Consider the following 17,738-nt stretch of genomic DNA (forward strand, 5'->3'; position numbering starts at 1 on the left):
ACCACGTGATAACAGTAATTTATTTGAGAATGGTGGAGGAGGACGGAAACCTTCTTGAAAACTCGGCCAAAATCCCCACACTCTACTTCTGGGGGTCGCCGCGTTGCAGCAGAGGCTCCTCTCCACGATGGTGTGCGACCATAGTGAGTCGTCAAATAATCAAATAGTGCTTGGAGGTTTCTGAATATATTTTTTATATTTTATAATGTTTTATGGCGGTATTATAAATTGTTGATATTTTTGGTTCTTGTATACAATGAGTTCCATAAATGAAAATGTTTTTTGCAAGGCTTCAAATTTCATAATTTTTTCATTGATGTGCAGACTCCACAATAAAACTGCTAAAAATCAAAAAGTTTGATAGAATCTACTTAATTTTTCAACTACTTGATAAATTAATACTTGAATTGAACTTGATTTGATTTCAAGTCAAGGAAAGTCGCTGGAATATCAAGTCAAGCTGTGAATCTCTACTCATAACCATTTCGTGGATCTTTGTGTGGTTTTCTGAAATAATTACTGAATTTTGGCGACCAAAACGTTCAGCAACAACAAAGGTTCTTTTACCACGTAAAAAGCCAACATACTACCTTTTAACCGTTGTTGTCAATTGAGCAGAGTCTGAAAAACGCTTATGGAGCCTTTGACTTGCACAATTATTTTTTTCATAAAAAACTCAATTAACCTCAAAAATCCCGATCCAGACTGAACACTAGGTTTGCGAAATTCTAACGAGCATCTTCTGAAGTTTGGTACTAAGAAGATGGTATGCAATGCTGGTGCCATCTGTGATGTAGTACTGTTATTGTATTATCAAAATTGTAATTTTATTATTTCTTATCTCGACTTATTTTCGTTCGACCCTGACCAATGTTGTGTCCATCGCCAGAATTTGCATGTTCTCCTATCCAGGATCGATCTAGCATCTTCCAGTCTCCGTAGTGCCTGCCCAAACTACTTGGACCTCATTCAAATCCCCCAAAAGACGGAATCGCCCACGGTTTCATTCATTTTCCGGCCGCGAAAGAAGGGGGAAAACTCCCCGCACGTGGCGGAAAAGCCGGCAGCCACTCGCGTCGACGGGAAAGCCGGAAAAGCGGACCGAGGAAAACTCGGGAGACAGTTGGTGCGTCGACTGTTGCTCCCCGCGGACGTTTCCCGGATACACAGGGTGTTCTAGTGCAGTGAGCGCACCGATGCGGTGGCCGCCGTGAGATCACACATGTTCGGAACTTGTGGGTAAGTTTTCTCAATTGGAATTTTTGAGATTTTTGTTTTTTTTTTATTATTTTGAATTTTTTCGTGGAAGGTTTCTTTAGTGGCATATATAAGAGCTAGGCTTTCTGAAGAAAATTCTTATTGAATATTCGTCGGGGCTCCAACAATGAGGTTTCACGGTCATCAAAAAAATACTTGAATTTCAAGAGGATCAAAAATTTATTCAAATTGAATAAAATGATTCGATTCATGATTATTTAGGTATAAAATCTACTAACTTTGAAGTTCCTTTCTTCTATACAGGGTGTTTCCAAATTAGACGTGAACCTTGAAGGAAGTGTTAAAATCACTCATTTGATGTCAATTGAACCATATTTATTATAGGTAATAAAGGAAAATCAACAGTTTTCGAGATATTGTGTTCTTAATGAAAAGTCTCACTTTACTTAATTTTTCGTCAATTTTTTCTACGTTGACCAAGTTTGATTCAAATTTTGGATCATATTCATCAGAAAACGATATGACATGTATAAAAAAAAACAGAACTATGCTGTATTAGATGTTGAATAAAAATTAGTATGATTTGAAAATTGGTTTTTATGAAGGAAAGAATAGTTAATTTGCCTGCATCTTTCGAATTCCACAATTGATGTATGATAAAATTATTTCAAAACCTTGCCAAATTCCTTCATTGTTTCCTAAAAAGTTTTCGTTAGAATGTAGTCACTAGTTTTGTTTTAGTAGAGTTTGATTCGAAAGAAAAAGAGGCAAAGAAGAGGTGTTTTTTTTGCAATTGAAATTTCAGTAGAAAAATGTATTCATAAATTATTTTTGAAATGACCTCAACTATTCCTTATACAAGCACGTGGCCTCTCTCTTATTTCTTCAGTTGTTACTTTCCGTCTGAAATTTACTTTCAAACTTCTCGCTGTTTCGTCTATTCTAACGGTGTTAGATCCGGACTCCTCGCTGGCCACGAAAATAATCCAAAATCATAATCAAATTTGGTCAACGTAGAACAAAATGTCGAAAAATGAAGTAAGGTGAGAAATCTTTCGAAAATCACAAGTACTCAAATATCTCGTAAACTGTTGATTTTTGGATATCACTAAATATGGTTCAAACGACAACAATGATGATGAGTCAACGATGAGTCTTACTAACACGTCCTCCGAATTTCACGACTAATTTTAAAACACCCTGTATATGCTGAAATCTCGTTTATTCTTTGGTGTTTTATCTGAAAAACCTAATAAGCGTGAAAATTTTGCCGCCAAAATTTTCATGAGTAGGAAAATGTGTTGATATGGTAATTTCCCGGATGAAATTTGTCGACAAAATCTCTATTTCGTCGAAACAAATGACAGGAGGGAAAGCAACAAACTCGAACGAAACTACGGCAAATTTGGTGTACTGACATTTCTCAAAATTTTGCCGCTGAAAAATCATCATGTCGGTTTTGACGAAATGAGTAAAAAAAAAGGTGAGAGTTTTCTCCACTTTAGTGAAATGGTCAATAAAAAAGTTATTTTTCGAAATATGATAGAGAACGTTGAAATTTCTATAGTTCACAAAGAGTCACTGGTTTGACTGGTATCTGTGGTGAATTTCGATTCTGCCTATCTGTCTATAAACACAATATAGACATAAAATGTGCCACTTATATATGAAAAAATTGGAGTTTTCTATGGTGAATAGCTTGCATGCATGAAGCTTGAAATTATTATGCTTCATATACAAGCAATATTTCAGCTTTCTTAAGCTGGAAATTTATCGCTTATAGAGAGTTAAAAAAAAATGAGATCCTCAACTCCGTCGGTTTTTTAGTCAATGGAATATTGCATTATTTTTTTCAGATATTTCCTAGAATTTTCTATGGTTCTAGTTATGCGAACATTCTGAAGTTTGGTACGAGGCTTAAAAATTTCATTCTACATCTGAATGCAGTATTATATCGAATCTGCTCTTCAAAAATCAACATTTTCACAAAATTTGTATCAAAATTCACAGTTATTTTTTTCTTCAAAGAACAATCCGAAAAATGACGTTTTTTGATGAAATAGATACTGTATTGAACCAGTTCTAATGAATGAGAATCTGAATAGCACACAGGCTACATATTTGTTGCTGCAGGAAAAATTTGAGTGACTATATTATTTGGTGATTTCATGCAATTTTCTCTTGAAAATTAATTTGTTAATTGTCCAACAATTATAAAATTATGAAAAATTTAAATAGAATCAAATTTCAACAATCAAAGCGTCTAAAAAATATTATAAAATATTGTTCTGAACGATCTTATTCGATAATTTCAAAAGATTCTAGTATTATTGAAGAATTCAGAACAAAATTTTATGAGATCGAAGATCTTGGAATCACATTACCTCTAAAGGTACATCGTAAAATTTTCACACCTACCATAACAGGTACCTATGTACCTTGAAGACCTACCCTAACTCATTCAGTAAAACTTAGTCATAAATAGTGAAATTTCTATTTTTTCTGACAGACGAAGGTCGGTGCTAATAACCAGAACTAGGTAACTCATAAATGGTGTTAATGTAAGAAATTGCTCCTTTAGAAATTCATCCGGAGGCAATTGAAGATTAACTGGTTGAAGCAGAGTGATTTACAAGATGATTCTTTAATAATTTACTGTCATCATGATTCGATTGTTTACAGATTTAATATTTATTGTTAAACAAAATATATGAGATACATTTATGGAATAGATATAGTCAGTGAGTGCTTCCCTGACTCCTTTTTTTTTTGGATTTTTACGACACAATTACAACATTTTCAACATGGATTTAATACGATCCAGAAGCTCATCGGCACTTAAAAGAATTTTAATGTTTAATATTTTGTGATATTAGTGTTTTATATTGTATGATTTGAGGTTCCTGAAGAAGATACAAAGCAAGATAGAAACGTTGGCCCATGGGCCGATATTACTCCAAATAGAATTCTCCTACACCACTTAACCATATAATTGTTTCAGTGAAAAAGAAATTATGGTATATAATATATATAAGCAGTTGGGACCTTCAAAAAACCATTGCTTGCTCATAAATTGCCCATAATTTTGTTATAGATTGGAACCTTCTTCAAGAAGTGTGAATATGTGAATATTCTTCATGCATACAGAAAAAAAAAAAACAATTAATGCAAATTGCAATCTCTACTAGATATCAAAAGCACTCCAAAAACATAGTAGTTGTTGAGGAAAAATTCTATATAAAACTTTCACTTCAGTCTCCATTGACTGGCAATGATTCAGTCAAACCAAACTGGGTTTTTGTAACCTAACTTAATAAGCAAAAACGTTTTTTTTTCAACCTGTCAAAAGTTGAGTCCAAGAAAATAAGGCAATACGCCCATAAATGAACGAAAGATCGAAAACTCTGGATAGTGCGTTGCCTTTTTGATTTCACAATCGCAGAATGATTATTTATAACTGTATATGACTGATTTGTCTGCATATCGAAGGGCTTGAAATATTGAATCAAAAAAATTTCTGTTGATTTCAATGGTGAGCTAGATAGTAAGAAACATAGGGTAAATGCACTGGTTAGCCCACCGGCACTGGTTCTCGACCATTCCGTGATTTGAGATAAAATAATAATAAAAATATGTAGTGCAAAATATTTTCGCGGTACGTGTTCTCGACCATTCTACCCTTCCAAGATAGTTTGCATAGTAGTGGTATAGGTCAAAGTTTTCGCGCTAAAAATTAGTTTATAATCGTCTATCATAGAAAAAGGTTCTTTCTCGTCCTCTGTTAGAAAAGTGCTTTGTGATATATGATCAGAAAATAGTAATTATTTCTTATTTTAAATGAATTATGTATGTATATTTTGTTCCATATCAACTATAAGATATATTTTTGAGTGTATTTCAATCAAGAAGCGAATAAATGTATATTTAACTGGTATTGGAAAATTTGTATCTTTTATTTCTCGACCAAAGTGGTCGAGAACCAATAAGTTACTTCAATAATTGTTTATTTCAACCGATATATTTCTGTTGGATCATTTTATTTTTTTTTTTTGATACCCTGATTCATTTATATTTCTACTTTCTGAATATTAGTTTGCGACTACCGAATTAACGTTGAAACACTTATTTCTACCCTTTATTTATTCGCGGTCGAGAACCAATTTGATTGTACTTAATTCTCGACCACTGGTGGTCGGCGTTTTATATTTTATTTACTTATTAGTTTCTAAATAGATATTAAGAGCAAAATAACCAAATAATTTTGTATGAGTTGCTATTTTGAAATATTTATAGAAAGTGGAAACTTCTGCAAAATATTTTTTTTTTTACGTTCCGAGTGTTTCTTACTTGATTACCTCATCTGAAACCCTTCTGAGTGATAGGTACTGATGTCGATGGTACGGTACGAAAGTAAGTACTAATCACTCATTTCGCTCTAAAGTTTTTTATAAAATTTCCAAGTGGAGCGGCCACTATTATTAGTGGTCGAAAACTAACACAAAAATGGTCGAAAACTCTGCGGCGTGGTCGAGAACCGAAGGTTATTGAGATTTTCTAGATGTTTTCACATTTCAAAGGTTAAATGCGGAAAGAATGCTTTAAATTATATGACAAATCATTTAAAACTCGCCAAAGAATCGATGAACACCAACACCATTAAAGTTAAAAGTGTATGTGTGAAAAAATCGTGCTCGAAATCGATGTTTCTGTTAACTGGTCGAGAACCAGTGCATTTACCCTATTTATTATAAAATATGTGTCGTATATTCTTGATTGCCGACCTATCTAAGACGAGACACTCCATAAAGCACCCTAAGTAAATACTTCACACTATTCTCTCTCTCGATTCCAAAGCAGACGAGATGTGGTTCGACCGTGTTCAGAGGTGAGAAATCTCGGAAGAACCCATAAAATCGGAAACACGGTTCAACTCGCAATTGTAACAGTATTCTCGAAGGTGCGATAAACAAAAAATAATTGAGTTTTACAGCTCTTACTACCTGACGAAGAAGATCGTTGTTTTTGCACCTGGATTTGCGCGCCTATTTCTAAGAACCTGCTGATGAGGGCCATCATCGTGTGGGATGGTATTTTAGGAAGGTCTTTATGTACCCGAAACAGTTTCATTTGGGCCAAGTCGATGACTTTTTACGGTTTACAGATTGAGATGAGGGTGGGTGGTTTTTTCTGGAATGAATGGAAAGGCAGACATGAAAACAACTTGTCGAAACCAATAGAATACTGGAGTCGAATGTAAGATCTATATTATTTCGGAGGAAGTGAAAAGCTTACATTATTGAACTCTTTCAGAGGAGCACTAAGTTGAAGAATGTGATAAAATGCGGAATTATGAGATTTGCAGAAGAAGCTTTATGATAGTATTTTATTTTCTACCATTACATATCATACAAAATGCTGGGAGAATGAATGTTGTTGCAAAAGGGAGATGGGCAAGACTGATAACATAAAATATCTAGACTTAATCATCAATAACACTTTGAAATGTGACAGTCATTCCCAGTACTTAACCAACCGATTAAGAAAATTTGTGTACACCTATTACGAACTGAGAAAATTATCACCAATAGAAGTACTTAAGAAAGGATATAAAGCTTTAGTCGAATCTATCTATTCATACGGAATAGTTGTTTGGGGCGGTACTGACGAAAGTCAAATAAAAACCTTGATTTTGACGCAAAAATGGATTTTGAAAGTGATAACCTCAAAACCAAGGAGATTTCCAACAAGTCAACTGTTCTCAAACAGTTGGATGATGAACATACGACAATTGTATATTTTCAAGTTTATGTACCAAAATAAGATGACAACAATCAAAAATTCACATATTTACTACACAAGACAAAGAAAAAATTTGCAGATATCACAGGTCAATACAACACTATTTCAAAAGTTTGTATGTACTACTGATCCTAAAATATATAACTGCATCCCTCAGGGGGTGAAGAACTTTAGAAATTTCAGACTATTCTCCAGGAAACTGAAATAATTGGTAATATCTAATAAAGATTTTTGCCAGATTACCTTAAAGACAAAAAAGTAATTATACCCTGATCTATAGTAAATTCTTTCACATGAATTATCTGAACCAACAAAATTGTACAAATCAGGACAAAACAATTCCCCCGGGAGTAAGGTGCATTAAATTATTCTAAAAATGTATTAACTCTGGAAATGTTGAAGTCGTTCACTAAAATGTATTCTATTCTATAAAATGTATTCTATTGACATGACTGTCACTTGGTTGAAATCTATTCAATTGATTTCAAATACAAGTTATTTCAATTTCCACATATCTTAAAAAAATACGTTATGGAAAAGTCTTTGAAAACCAATTTTAACCTCAGTAAATTTATTCAAAATAGACATTACGAAAAAAGTCTTTAAGTTGTCATGCGGTCTTCAAGTTGTCATGCAGTAATTGCTAAAAGGTATATTGAGTAAACAGAAATATATTTTTAAGAAGAAGTTAACCAACATCTGGAGTGTTTTCTTAACAATAAGGAAAATATATCATATTCCAAACATCTATTTTTTACTATATCTTAAACCATTCTTCTGAGGAGCTCGTTAATTATGTCTTCCCATATAAGAACCAGGTCATCATTTTAACAACAATTTTGAAATTTTATGCTGCCCTTACATTATTATAAGCCTCAGGAATATCTAAGGGTGCAATCTGCGCATGAATGACGAGAGATCAGCGCACAAGAGCTCAATTTAATTTTTCGTCAGTGCTTTCTTCATTTTTTTATATTCTGATTTCATTTCCTTTGATTCAGATGACACAAGAAATTTAGATTTGAGCTAGAAATTGTTATTTTATATTTACTTGCTGAATATCAACTCAGTGGGATCTGTTGTCACTGAAATACTGAGTGTTCTACGAGAAGCTTTGACAGAAACTATGCACTCATTATTAATATAGTATCAACATTCCCCAATAATGAATAATAAAAATTGTTCAAAATATGCACCTTCGGCTTAGAATTTCGTAGTTGCTTATTTGGTATTTAGTTTATTTTAGTTGCTATTTAGTTACTTTATCAAGTAATTGTCGATGAGAGGTAATTTCAACATGGTAGACAAGCTGTTGCATATGTCCCCAAATAAAAAAATCTAACGTATTGCGATTCGGTGAACGTATAGGGATTTTAATTTTTTTTATTATACGGTGTGATATGGGCATTGGTAAATCAGATTTTTTCAGGATATGAAAGTGTTTTTAGGAGCGAAAACCGATGAAACATTCACAAGTTCGGTCGGCGTCTTTAGTGGTTCTTAAATTGTAGATAATAAATCGAAATTAAATTACTACAATCAATCTACTACCTAGAAACTACGGGAACGTGTTCGCAAAAACATAATCATTAATATTCATCAGTTTCATAAACTAATAACAATTCAAATATAAGCAAATTTTATCCAATTTTCATTCGATTATCTCGGACTCAATAACAAATTTGTTCAATTTGAATAATCATGCTTCGATAATGGATCAATACTTATCGATTTCACTTGATGATACTTTAATCGATTCGAGTAGAGGATCGAGATATAAGTCACATGAGTGTCACTTCGAATCTAAAATTCAAAATTATCATGATTAAAAATATGAATGAACAGTGAACACAATTCATCATTTTTGCATCCGAAAAATTGTTGCAAGCAGCTGTTCACAAGCAAACAAACGCCGTCCAACATCTACGGCACCAAATTTCCTTGTTTCTGAATCATTCCCATGACTTTCAGGCGTTTTGAAATAGCTCTTTGCGTCACTCCGAATGATCCTGTCAATTGCGTTTGACACGAGACTTGATCAAGTAATGCCTTCAATTCTGCATCTTCGAAAACCTTCTCTCTTCCACCGCCATGCTGGTCTTCAACGTCAGAATCACCGTTTTTGAAGCGATGACACTACTCACGGCACCTTCTATCACTAATAGCGGCCTCACCATAGGTATGTCAAAGCATTCGATGAGCCTCAGCCGCAGATATATTCATATTGAAGCAGAAAATTAAAACCTCCCGCAAATGACGAGAATTTGGCTCGTAAACCGACATGTTTAATCGAGCATAACATTATGATGCAGATACAAATTGACTAATATTTCGATGGCGTTATGTTTACAAATAGCTAAGCTTATTGTATGACATCTTCGATCTATTTATTTCGACTACCACTTACCCCTGTCCGCTACAGCCATCTATTGCAAAAAGGCGGAAGCAAAGTTGTACACATATTATTTTTTCTTGATACACATAGAGCTTTTCTCGACCCCCTAACTTGATATTCCCGCTGCCCTATGCAGATGGTCTTATGAAAATAAAAAATTCCAATAGTTTAATTCCTAAAATGAAAGTAAACATCGATATGCCGTTTTCAGCTTCTTTGGTTTCTCGGAAAATGTGCTAGGAATTGTGCCATCCATTTTTCGTCAACTGCTCGACTTGAAGTCAAGTCAAGTTCAAGTTTTGAATTTTAAAAATCAAGTACATTCTATCCAGCTACTTGATTTGTAATTCATCGAGTGAGTTATGACCATTACCGCAAGTTGAAGACTATACTTTATCTACGACTATATCAGTAAATACAAAGAAAAAAATACAGACTTAGAATATGGACAGAAGGAACGTAAAATAAACATATGTGCTCGATCCCGAGTACAAGAGAGATGGAAACTTAGTGTCACCAATCACAATCGAACTAGCTTCGGCTAGCTCGAATCCAGTACAGAGTACAGACATAGAACTATATTGAAAAACTCTAATAGTTGCCTATAAAAATGCATTAAAATAAACGAAAAAAAATTTCCTGTAAACGATGATTAAATGATCTAACTGCTATACCAATCTTGAAAATTTTTTTAAACTCCTTTTAATTTTTTTCGGTCAAGTAATTATCTATGGAAACATTAGCTGTTGGTATTTTGGAAATGTATACCTATATAATATTTCATCTTCACTATCTGAATAAATCGTTTTCAGCAAATCATTCACAATAACTAGATATCAACTCAATTTGAAACCGTCAAAATTATTAAAGTAACATTCCCTTGGACATTCCTCTCCTCAAAAACAATAATGGACTGTTCCCTTTCGGCCAATCGAATAGAAGCAGAGAAGCACAGATTCATCTTTTCAGATGCATTATAGTGAGTTATAGTAGTGAGTTAGTATAACTCACGCTGTTCGTTTAAAGATACTATTAATTGCTCAAAAGGAGTTGAATAATGACTATATATTTCAATAGAAGTAGATGATAGTATATTATTCAACGAGCGGTAATGTAGGTCATAACTCACGCAGATGGAGTTTGCAGCCCGAGCTGCAAGCGAGTGCTGTAATTCATCAAGTGAGTTATGACTATTACCGCAAGTTGAATACTATACTTTATCTACGACTATAACAATGAATACTAAAATTCAAGATAGAGAAAAAACTTTATTGACAAACCTTGATATTTACCAATAGACGTCAAAATTGTCAAAGTGACCCTTCCCTCAATAAACAATAGCAACAATAGCATGGAATGTTTCCTTTCGGCCAACCGAATAGAAGCACAGAAGTATAGAAGCAGGGAACCATATTTTCCGATTTATTATAGTGAGTTATAGCAGTGAGTTATTATAACTCACGTTGTTTGTTAATAGATATTATTAATTGCTCGAAAGCATTTGAATAATGAAGATATAATTCAATAGAAGTAGATAAAGGCTTATTATTATATCAAAAATTTACGTAGGACTCCCCTGTACAGGGTGGGCAAATAAGCGAGGTAAGCGGCTATATCTCAAGAACCACTCATCGTAGAGACTTGCGGTAAAAAATTTTACCACTAAAGTAAACAAAAGAAAACACTGGAAATTGTTTTGAAGTTCATACCTCCACCGCTAGGGGGCGTAATAGCTATCGTCGAGTAGAAAAATGCATTTTACTCGAAAAATTTTCATATTAAGTTGGAAAAAAAATATCATCACTGTAAACCTGGGAAAATTCTCTATCTGTTTGAATTGTCACTTTCGATTTTGCGACATCAAATAAGGGTGGGGGAAAGATAGAAATCTGACTAATTGAAATGTCTGTAACTTCAGTTTGGCTCAACATTTTTGAGCAAATCAGATCTTATTTGAGAGACAACATCTTGTTGATTAAGGAAAAAATATACTTATGATGAATTTGATTCAGCTGCTTCCGATAGGGAGCGCTAAGTCAGAAGTTCATTGTTTTGTTCATTTTTCTCTGAAATTTCAAATGTAATGATAGAATTTCCTTAACAGAAACAAAAATTTCATTGAATTTGCATGAAAAAACCTGAAGGTCGTAAAGCGATAATTTCAGGCGTTCTGAAGTTATGGCCGAAAGAAGATAATCTTCAACTGATGCACTGCGAAAAACCAAATTGAGTCTTCAAGTTCTAACAGAAACAGAAATCCCATCAAATTTGTATGAAAAAACCTGAAGGTCGCAAAGCGATAGCTTCAGGGGTTCTCTAGTTATGGACGAAAAAAGATAATCTTCAACTGATGCACTGAAAAACTAAATTGTGTCTTCTTTCGGCCATAACTCCAGAACGCCTGAAGCTATCGCTTTGCGACCTTTTGGTTTTTTCATACAAATTTGATGAGATTTCTGTTTCTGTTAGAACTTGAAGACTCAATTTGGTTTTTCGCAGTGCATCAGTTGAAGAATATCTTCTTTCGGCCATAACTTCAGAACGCCTGAAATTATCGCTTTACGACCTTTAGGTTTTTTCATGCAAATTCAATGAAATTTTTGTTTCTGTTAAGAAAATCCTATCATTACATTTGAAATTTCAGAGAAAAATGAACAAAACGATGAACTTCTGACTTAGCGCTCCCTATCGGAAGCAGCTGAATCAAATTCATCATAAGTATATTTTTTCCTTAATCAACAAGATGTTTTCTCTCAAATAAGATCTAATTTGCCCAAAAATGTTGAGCCAAACTGAAGTTGCAGACATTTCAATCAGTCAGATTTCTATCTTTCCCCCACCCTTATTTGATGTCGCAAAATCGAAAGTGATAATTCAAACAGATAGAGAATTTTCCCAGGTTTACAGTGATGATATTTTTTTTTCAACTTAATATGAAAATTTTTCGAGTAAAATGCATTTTTCTACTCGACGATATCTATTACGCCCCCTAGCGGTGGAGGTATGAACTTCAAAACAATTTCCAGTGTATTCTTTTGTTTACTTTAGTAGTGAAATTTTTTACCGCAAGTCTCTACGATGAGTGGTTCCTGAGATATAGCCGCTTACCTCGCTTATTTGCCCACCCTGTACATTCATTCATTGAACGTCCTTTATACTCCCAATTTCACAAAGTAATATCAAGACAACACCAACAAAAACCCAATTACACCACCGAATCCGAAGATGGCATCATGCCACTCCAATAAACTCCTCCCGGATCTCTCGAAAACAGCTCTACACCGCGACATATTTCAGTCGGATAATAATTTCCGACAAAATAATAAACGTAAACCGCATAAAACACCCGGGCGGCAAACTTTTGCGGCGCCCGGCAAGTTTACCGTCTCCAGAAGTCCGGCTATTATTATCAGGTTGTGTACTCCGGATTCCAGGTGACTGGTCGTTGACTCCGGGCGAAATAACAACCCCCCCTCCCTCTGGCGACCTGGTCCCGGACTCCGTGCCCCCTACCCCAAAAGCACGGTGCCCAATTCGTCGGACCCGGAGTCTAGACAAACAACTGTGCCATTTAAGACGCAACTGTGTCATCGACGTCACTGGAAAATTTATTATTATTATTTTCGGGATTGGAGGGGTGGGGACTCTTGGATTTGATGGATTTTAATCCCAGAGTTTTATTCAGAAACAATTTACGTCTGATGGGGTTGAGTGGAGTAGCTTAAGCTAGACTTCACCCCTATATCATGCATTTTTTTCTCTCGTACAATAAAGGCACTATTATTATTATTATAATCAAATCAAATCAAATATTTTCAACCAATAGTCTGTACAAAATTTTATAATTATGATGAACTAAATTAGATTAAAATTTCCATGGACAGGCGAGAATCACCTAGGCAATGCCTGTTTTGTGTCCTTCTCACCCGTCTGTAATGGAGTGAAAATAATAGTACAGACCTGTGCAAAAAACAAGTAGTACTCCTTAGTGCACCCAAAAACATAGTAAACGAGATCATGAACAGCGATTATGTTATAGGTTATGTTCTCATCTTCCAGTAAATTTAAAAAAAAACGATGTAATGAAGTTAATAATCAATTGGTAATATTGTTAGATACTCTACAGAGAGTTTTCCAATTATAGGTTTCATTTTGAATTGGCTACTATTTAGGCTGCTGTCATACGAATAGTCAGTTTTTGACATGTGAACCTACGACAGCTGTATATTACAACATATGGCAATAACGAAAAAATTGGCAGAACAACTGAGAGTAACTCAAAGGGCCATGGAAAGGATTATGCTGGGTATAAGCTTGAGGGACAGAAACACCGAAATACCAAAAAAAGACCAGGGTAACTGACATCATGAGTAGAATAGCGAAACTTAAGAGGCAGAGGGTGGCACATGTTACAAGGCAGAGTGTGGAGAGATGGTCACACAAAGTGACGTTTAAGAGACCTCGAGAGACAAAAAGAAGCATAGGAACACCGAGAAAAATATGGATAGACGACATGCAATGTCGATGTGGCCGGCAAGCAATGAATGAGAACAGCAAAAGAGGCCTATGTCCGACACTATATGAAAGAGGGCTGAAGAAGAAGAAGATGTCATTAATAAAATAGTTCTGTTCGGAGAACAAACGCTCAAAAATTAATAAAAAGCGTTGAGAACGATATATGAGATGTGATTTATTGTGACGTTGTCGGTTAATTTATACGATGATCTGATCTTCTTTGAATTTGGCATGAACATTCGTGTGGATATTTTACATATAAATAATGAATTTCAAACTAGTCAAAACTGTTGTAAGGGAAATATTCAGCCTTTTCTTTCGATATTTTCATCATCATTTCATCCACTGTTGAACGAAAGCCTCCCCTAACTTTAGCCATCTTTTTTGGTCTTGTGCCTGAATCCAGTTTCCAGCTACTCTTTTCATATCGTCTTCACTGACTAGGAGGTCGTCCTCTACTTCTATAGGCCTCATGTCTAGGTCTTCACTCCACAAGTCTCTTCGTGCATCTTCCATCAGTCATTCTCCCCATATGTTCAGCCCAGCTCCACTTGAGCTTTAAGATCTCTCAACTGCGTCTCTTATTCCTGTTCGGTTCCTTATGGTTTGGTTATGTATCCTATCTCTGAGGGTAACTCCCAGCATTGACCTTTCCATTTTCCGTTGCATCACTTGTATTCTGCAGATGTTCCTTTTTGTTAATGTAATTGTCTCAGCTCCATACGTGAGAACAGGCAAAATACATTAATTGAAGACTCTCCTCTTTAACCTCATTGGAACATCAGCTGCCGGAGTTTAGCGACCGTCGCCCACGTCAAACCTATTCTTGTTCTTTGGATTTCTTCTGATTATCTATTCTAATGCCTATCTCATGGCCCAAATACTTATGTATATATGCACTTGTTCTAAGTTAATGTCGTTAATTTTTAGAGGGCAACTCAGAACCAAGTTTGTCATGTACCGAGTTTTTGATAGATTCATTTTTAAACCGAATTTTTTCGGGACATCGTTTAGCATATCCTACATGTATTGTGCTTCTCGTTTGTTGTGTTTAAAATTGACATTTGATTTTTGAGATTATTATATTTTACTGTTTTAATTTTCTGTAGTTCTTATACGGCAATAAACATGAAATTATGCTCTAAACTTGTAATTGTCATTCTAAATCTATACGTGAAATCTCAAACTCATGTGCTATAGAGCCCATGAGTTCCGTGACAATAGTGTCACGGAAATATGAGGTATTTCATCGTGACGAAATGACAAAATAATCTGCTAGAGAAATTACTGCTAGTGCTCTGCCCCAACCCATTTTCTCATGTGAATTTGTATATAGATTATGATTCAGTACACTTAATTCAGTATTTCGAACAAATATCTGAAGAACCTTTCGGATTTATCTTAGTTCCCTTCTTCTAAAATGGAATGCATTTAACCACCGTTTTGACAGAACAGAAAATGTAACTTTGAATGAAATGTCATTTGATACTTTTTTGAACGCTTCTTCTCCGTACGCTGAATGTAAAATCAAGTTCCGTTCCAAATTTCCTATTGATTGCTTTATCACAGCCACAAAAATTCGAGTTTTTACTTGAATTTTTGTGGCTCTTGTGTGAATTGAAATGAAAACTTTTTCAGTGAGAATAGACCCGCCTGATGTATTATTTTGCGTGTAGATATGTAATGATAATTCCAAGCTTTATCCACAATTACATCTTCCCTTCCGAAAACTGTGACCTAATTGATATTTTGCGCTTAACCCTACCTATTCACACAAACCCTAGGAGGCTGTCGATAAGGTTGACGAAACCTACGACATCCTTAGGAGCCTTGGCTATTACTCCGTGAGTATCCAGAACTGACTTTCCCATGTGAGTGGTTCTTAGGCCAGTCATCCCCGGACATTTGCACATTATGTGTTCGGCTATTTCTACCTTCTTCACACAAAGCCTTTAGATCTTATGTGCTAACTCAACCATGCGGTATAAATGGTATTTGCACAGTGCCCTATGAACAGTCCCACCATCAGCCGAAGCTCAGCTCGTGGAGGTTCGTAGTATAGCTCAGTGAAAGCACCCCAAATTACCCGGAGTGTTTCTCCAGAGGGTTTTTCTATTATCCCACTCCCATTGTTGGACCGCTGCCTCATATTGGTCTTTTCCAAGCCCACAGAAGGGCTCAGGACCAACAGGTATTAACCTTGATGCTCTTTCTACAAGTTCATCGGCATTTTCGTTTCATTCTATACCATAATGCCTCGGTACCCATATCAGAGTTAGTTTATTGCCTTTGGCCAGTTGCTTTATGTTGTTACGGCACTCCCATTTCAGTAGATACTCCTGGCTATATGTTTCTTGGGATCTCAGCGTGGCCTTACTGTCTGTAGTGATGTACGCAACCCTTTGAGGTTTCTTTTGAGACACCCTTGGGCGCAAGTATAGACAGCTAGTGTCTCGGTTTGCAAGATAGAGGGCTCACTTCCCATGCATCTAGAGATTCTGGTTTCAGGAGAGGTTATGAGTAAATGATTCAGTAATTCAGTGTTATATTTCAAGCACGGTAATGGATTGAAGGCGAAATCGGCAGATTGAGAATAGAATGAAAATGAAGGGCTAGGATTGAATCGTTTAGTCGATAATTGCGGAGAGTTCGGAATATGAAAATTTCACCATAAATTTGGAGGTTTTACCATAGACAGATGAAAAGTAGAAAAACCAGATATGTATCTCATTTGTTTTTTCGTTTGGATTTTTTTTGGTTTGGAACGTAAACTAAACCAATTTCAGTCATAGTCCAGAGTTCTGATATCCCCTCTAGTTGATGAGGATAAACGAGATGAGGGAGTTTCAGGCGAAGTCTTTTTTTTTTCTTTGATAGCTCACCCAGCCTACACTTTTACCTTATTAAAGGGAACAAACATTAAACAAAATAACATCTTTTGATCAGTGGAAAACGTCTCTTTTAATGATCTCAAGTGGTGGTGCTCATTACCATCATTTTTTCTATCTGGTCATTCCTTTTAATCTCCTAGTGAATCAATAAAAGTAAACAAAAATGATGTTCATCAAATTCCTCGTATTTCACTCTCCGATATCTACCATTTTGCGAATTGAGACAGTACACGAGTAACTGATTAAAAAACAGTCAAGTTCTCTTATTTGTACAAATATCTCGATAAGGAACTAGTCGTCTCTAGGTTATAGTGGGCGTGCAATCTCCGCAGAACGAGAAATTCCACATGTCTCGGTTTGTTCGACAAATATTCATTTATCTCGTTGGAGGCGCTATCGTGTTGATGCACCTTGCGTAAATTCGATTCCGTAGAATCGTAATTTCTTAATAATTCTACCTTTTGCTGTGCAATTTCCCTTCACAGAATTGACAAGATGGATGGAATATGGGTTGCTGTATATTTGTGCAGGAAAAACGCAATATATTGTGTTTGGCTTGTATTTATATCGAGGAGAATGCTTCGGGGTTTTAACCGCAATATCCTGTTATGGAAAACGGGGCAGTATGGAAACCCTTAGAGCGTGTCGTCGAATACGTTTTCGAAGCTGCTGAAATATGGGTAGTGTTGAACTAACAAATAAAATCAATTCATTCACGATCTCGAATGAAAAAAATATATGCGCATATTTGAAACTTCTTTGGGATTTTTGTCTCCAAAAAGGAATTATTGGCTGTTTGTTTAAATGAGAATGCCCAATTTTTATATTATACTCATATTCTCCATTGAATTCTGACTTCCAAATAGCCAACATGTCATTCTTTATGAAAATAGGTAAAATTTCCAATGAAGTAATCATAT

At 35.2% G+C, this 17,738-nt stretch overlaps 1 protein-coding gene across 1 annotated transcript in view; it reads left to right on the forward strand.

Moving 5' to 3' along the window:
* The first annotated feature begins 1,139 nt into the window (after positions 1-1,139).
* The window catches only part of LOC123671181, a 149,381-nt gene continuing 132,782 nt past the window's right edge, over positions 1,140-17,738 (forward strand). Inside the window, exon 1 of the mRNA XM_045604889.1 lies at positions 1,140-1,239. Within this exon, the coding sequence (XP_045460845.1) occupies positions 1,223-1,239 (17 nt within the window). The 5' untranslated portion in view covers positions 1,140-1,222. The remainder of the gene's footprint in view (positions 1,240-17,738) is intronic.

The sequence above is a fragment of the Harmonia axyridis genome, chromosome 1, assembly GCF_914767665.1.
Source record: "Harmonia axyridis chromosome 1, icHarAxyr1.1, whole genome shotgun sequence".
NCBI lineage: Eukaryota > Metazoa > Arthropoda > Insecta > Coleoptera > Coccinellidae > Harmonia > Harmonia axyridis.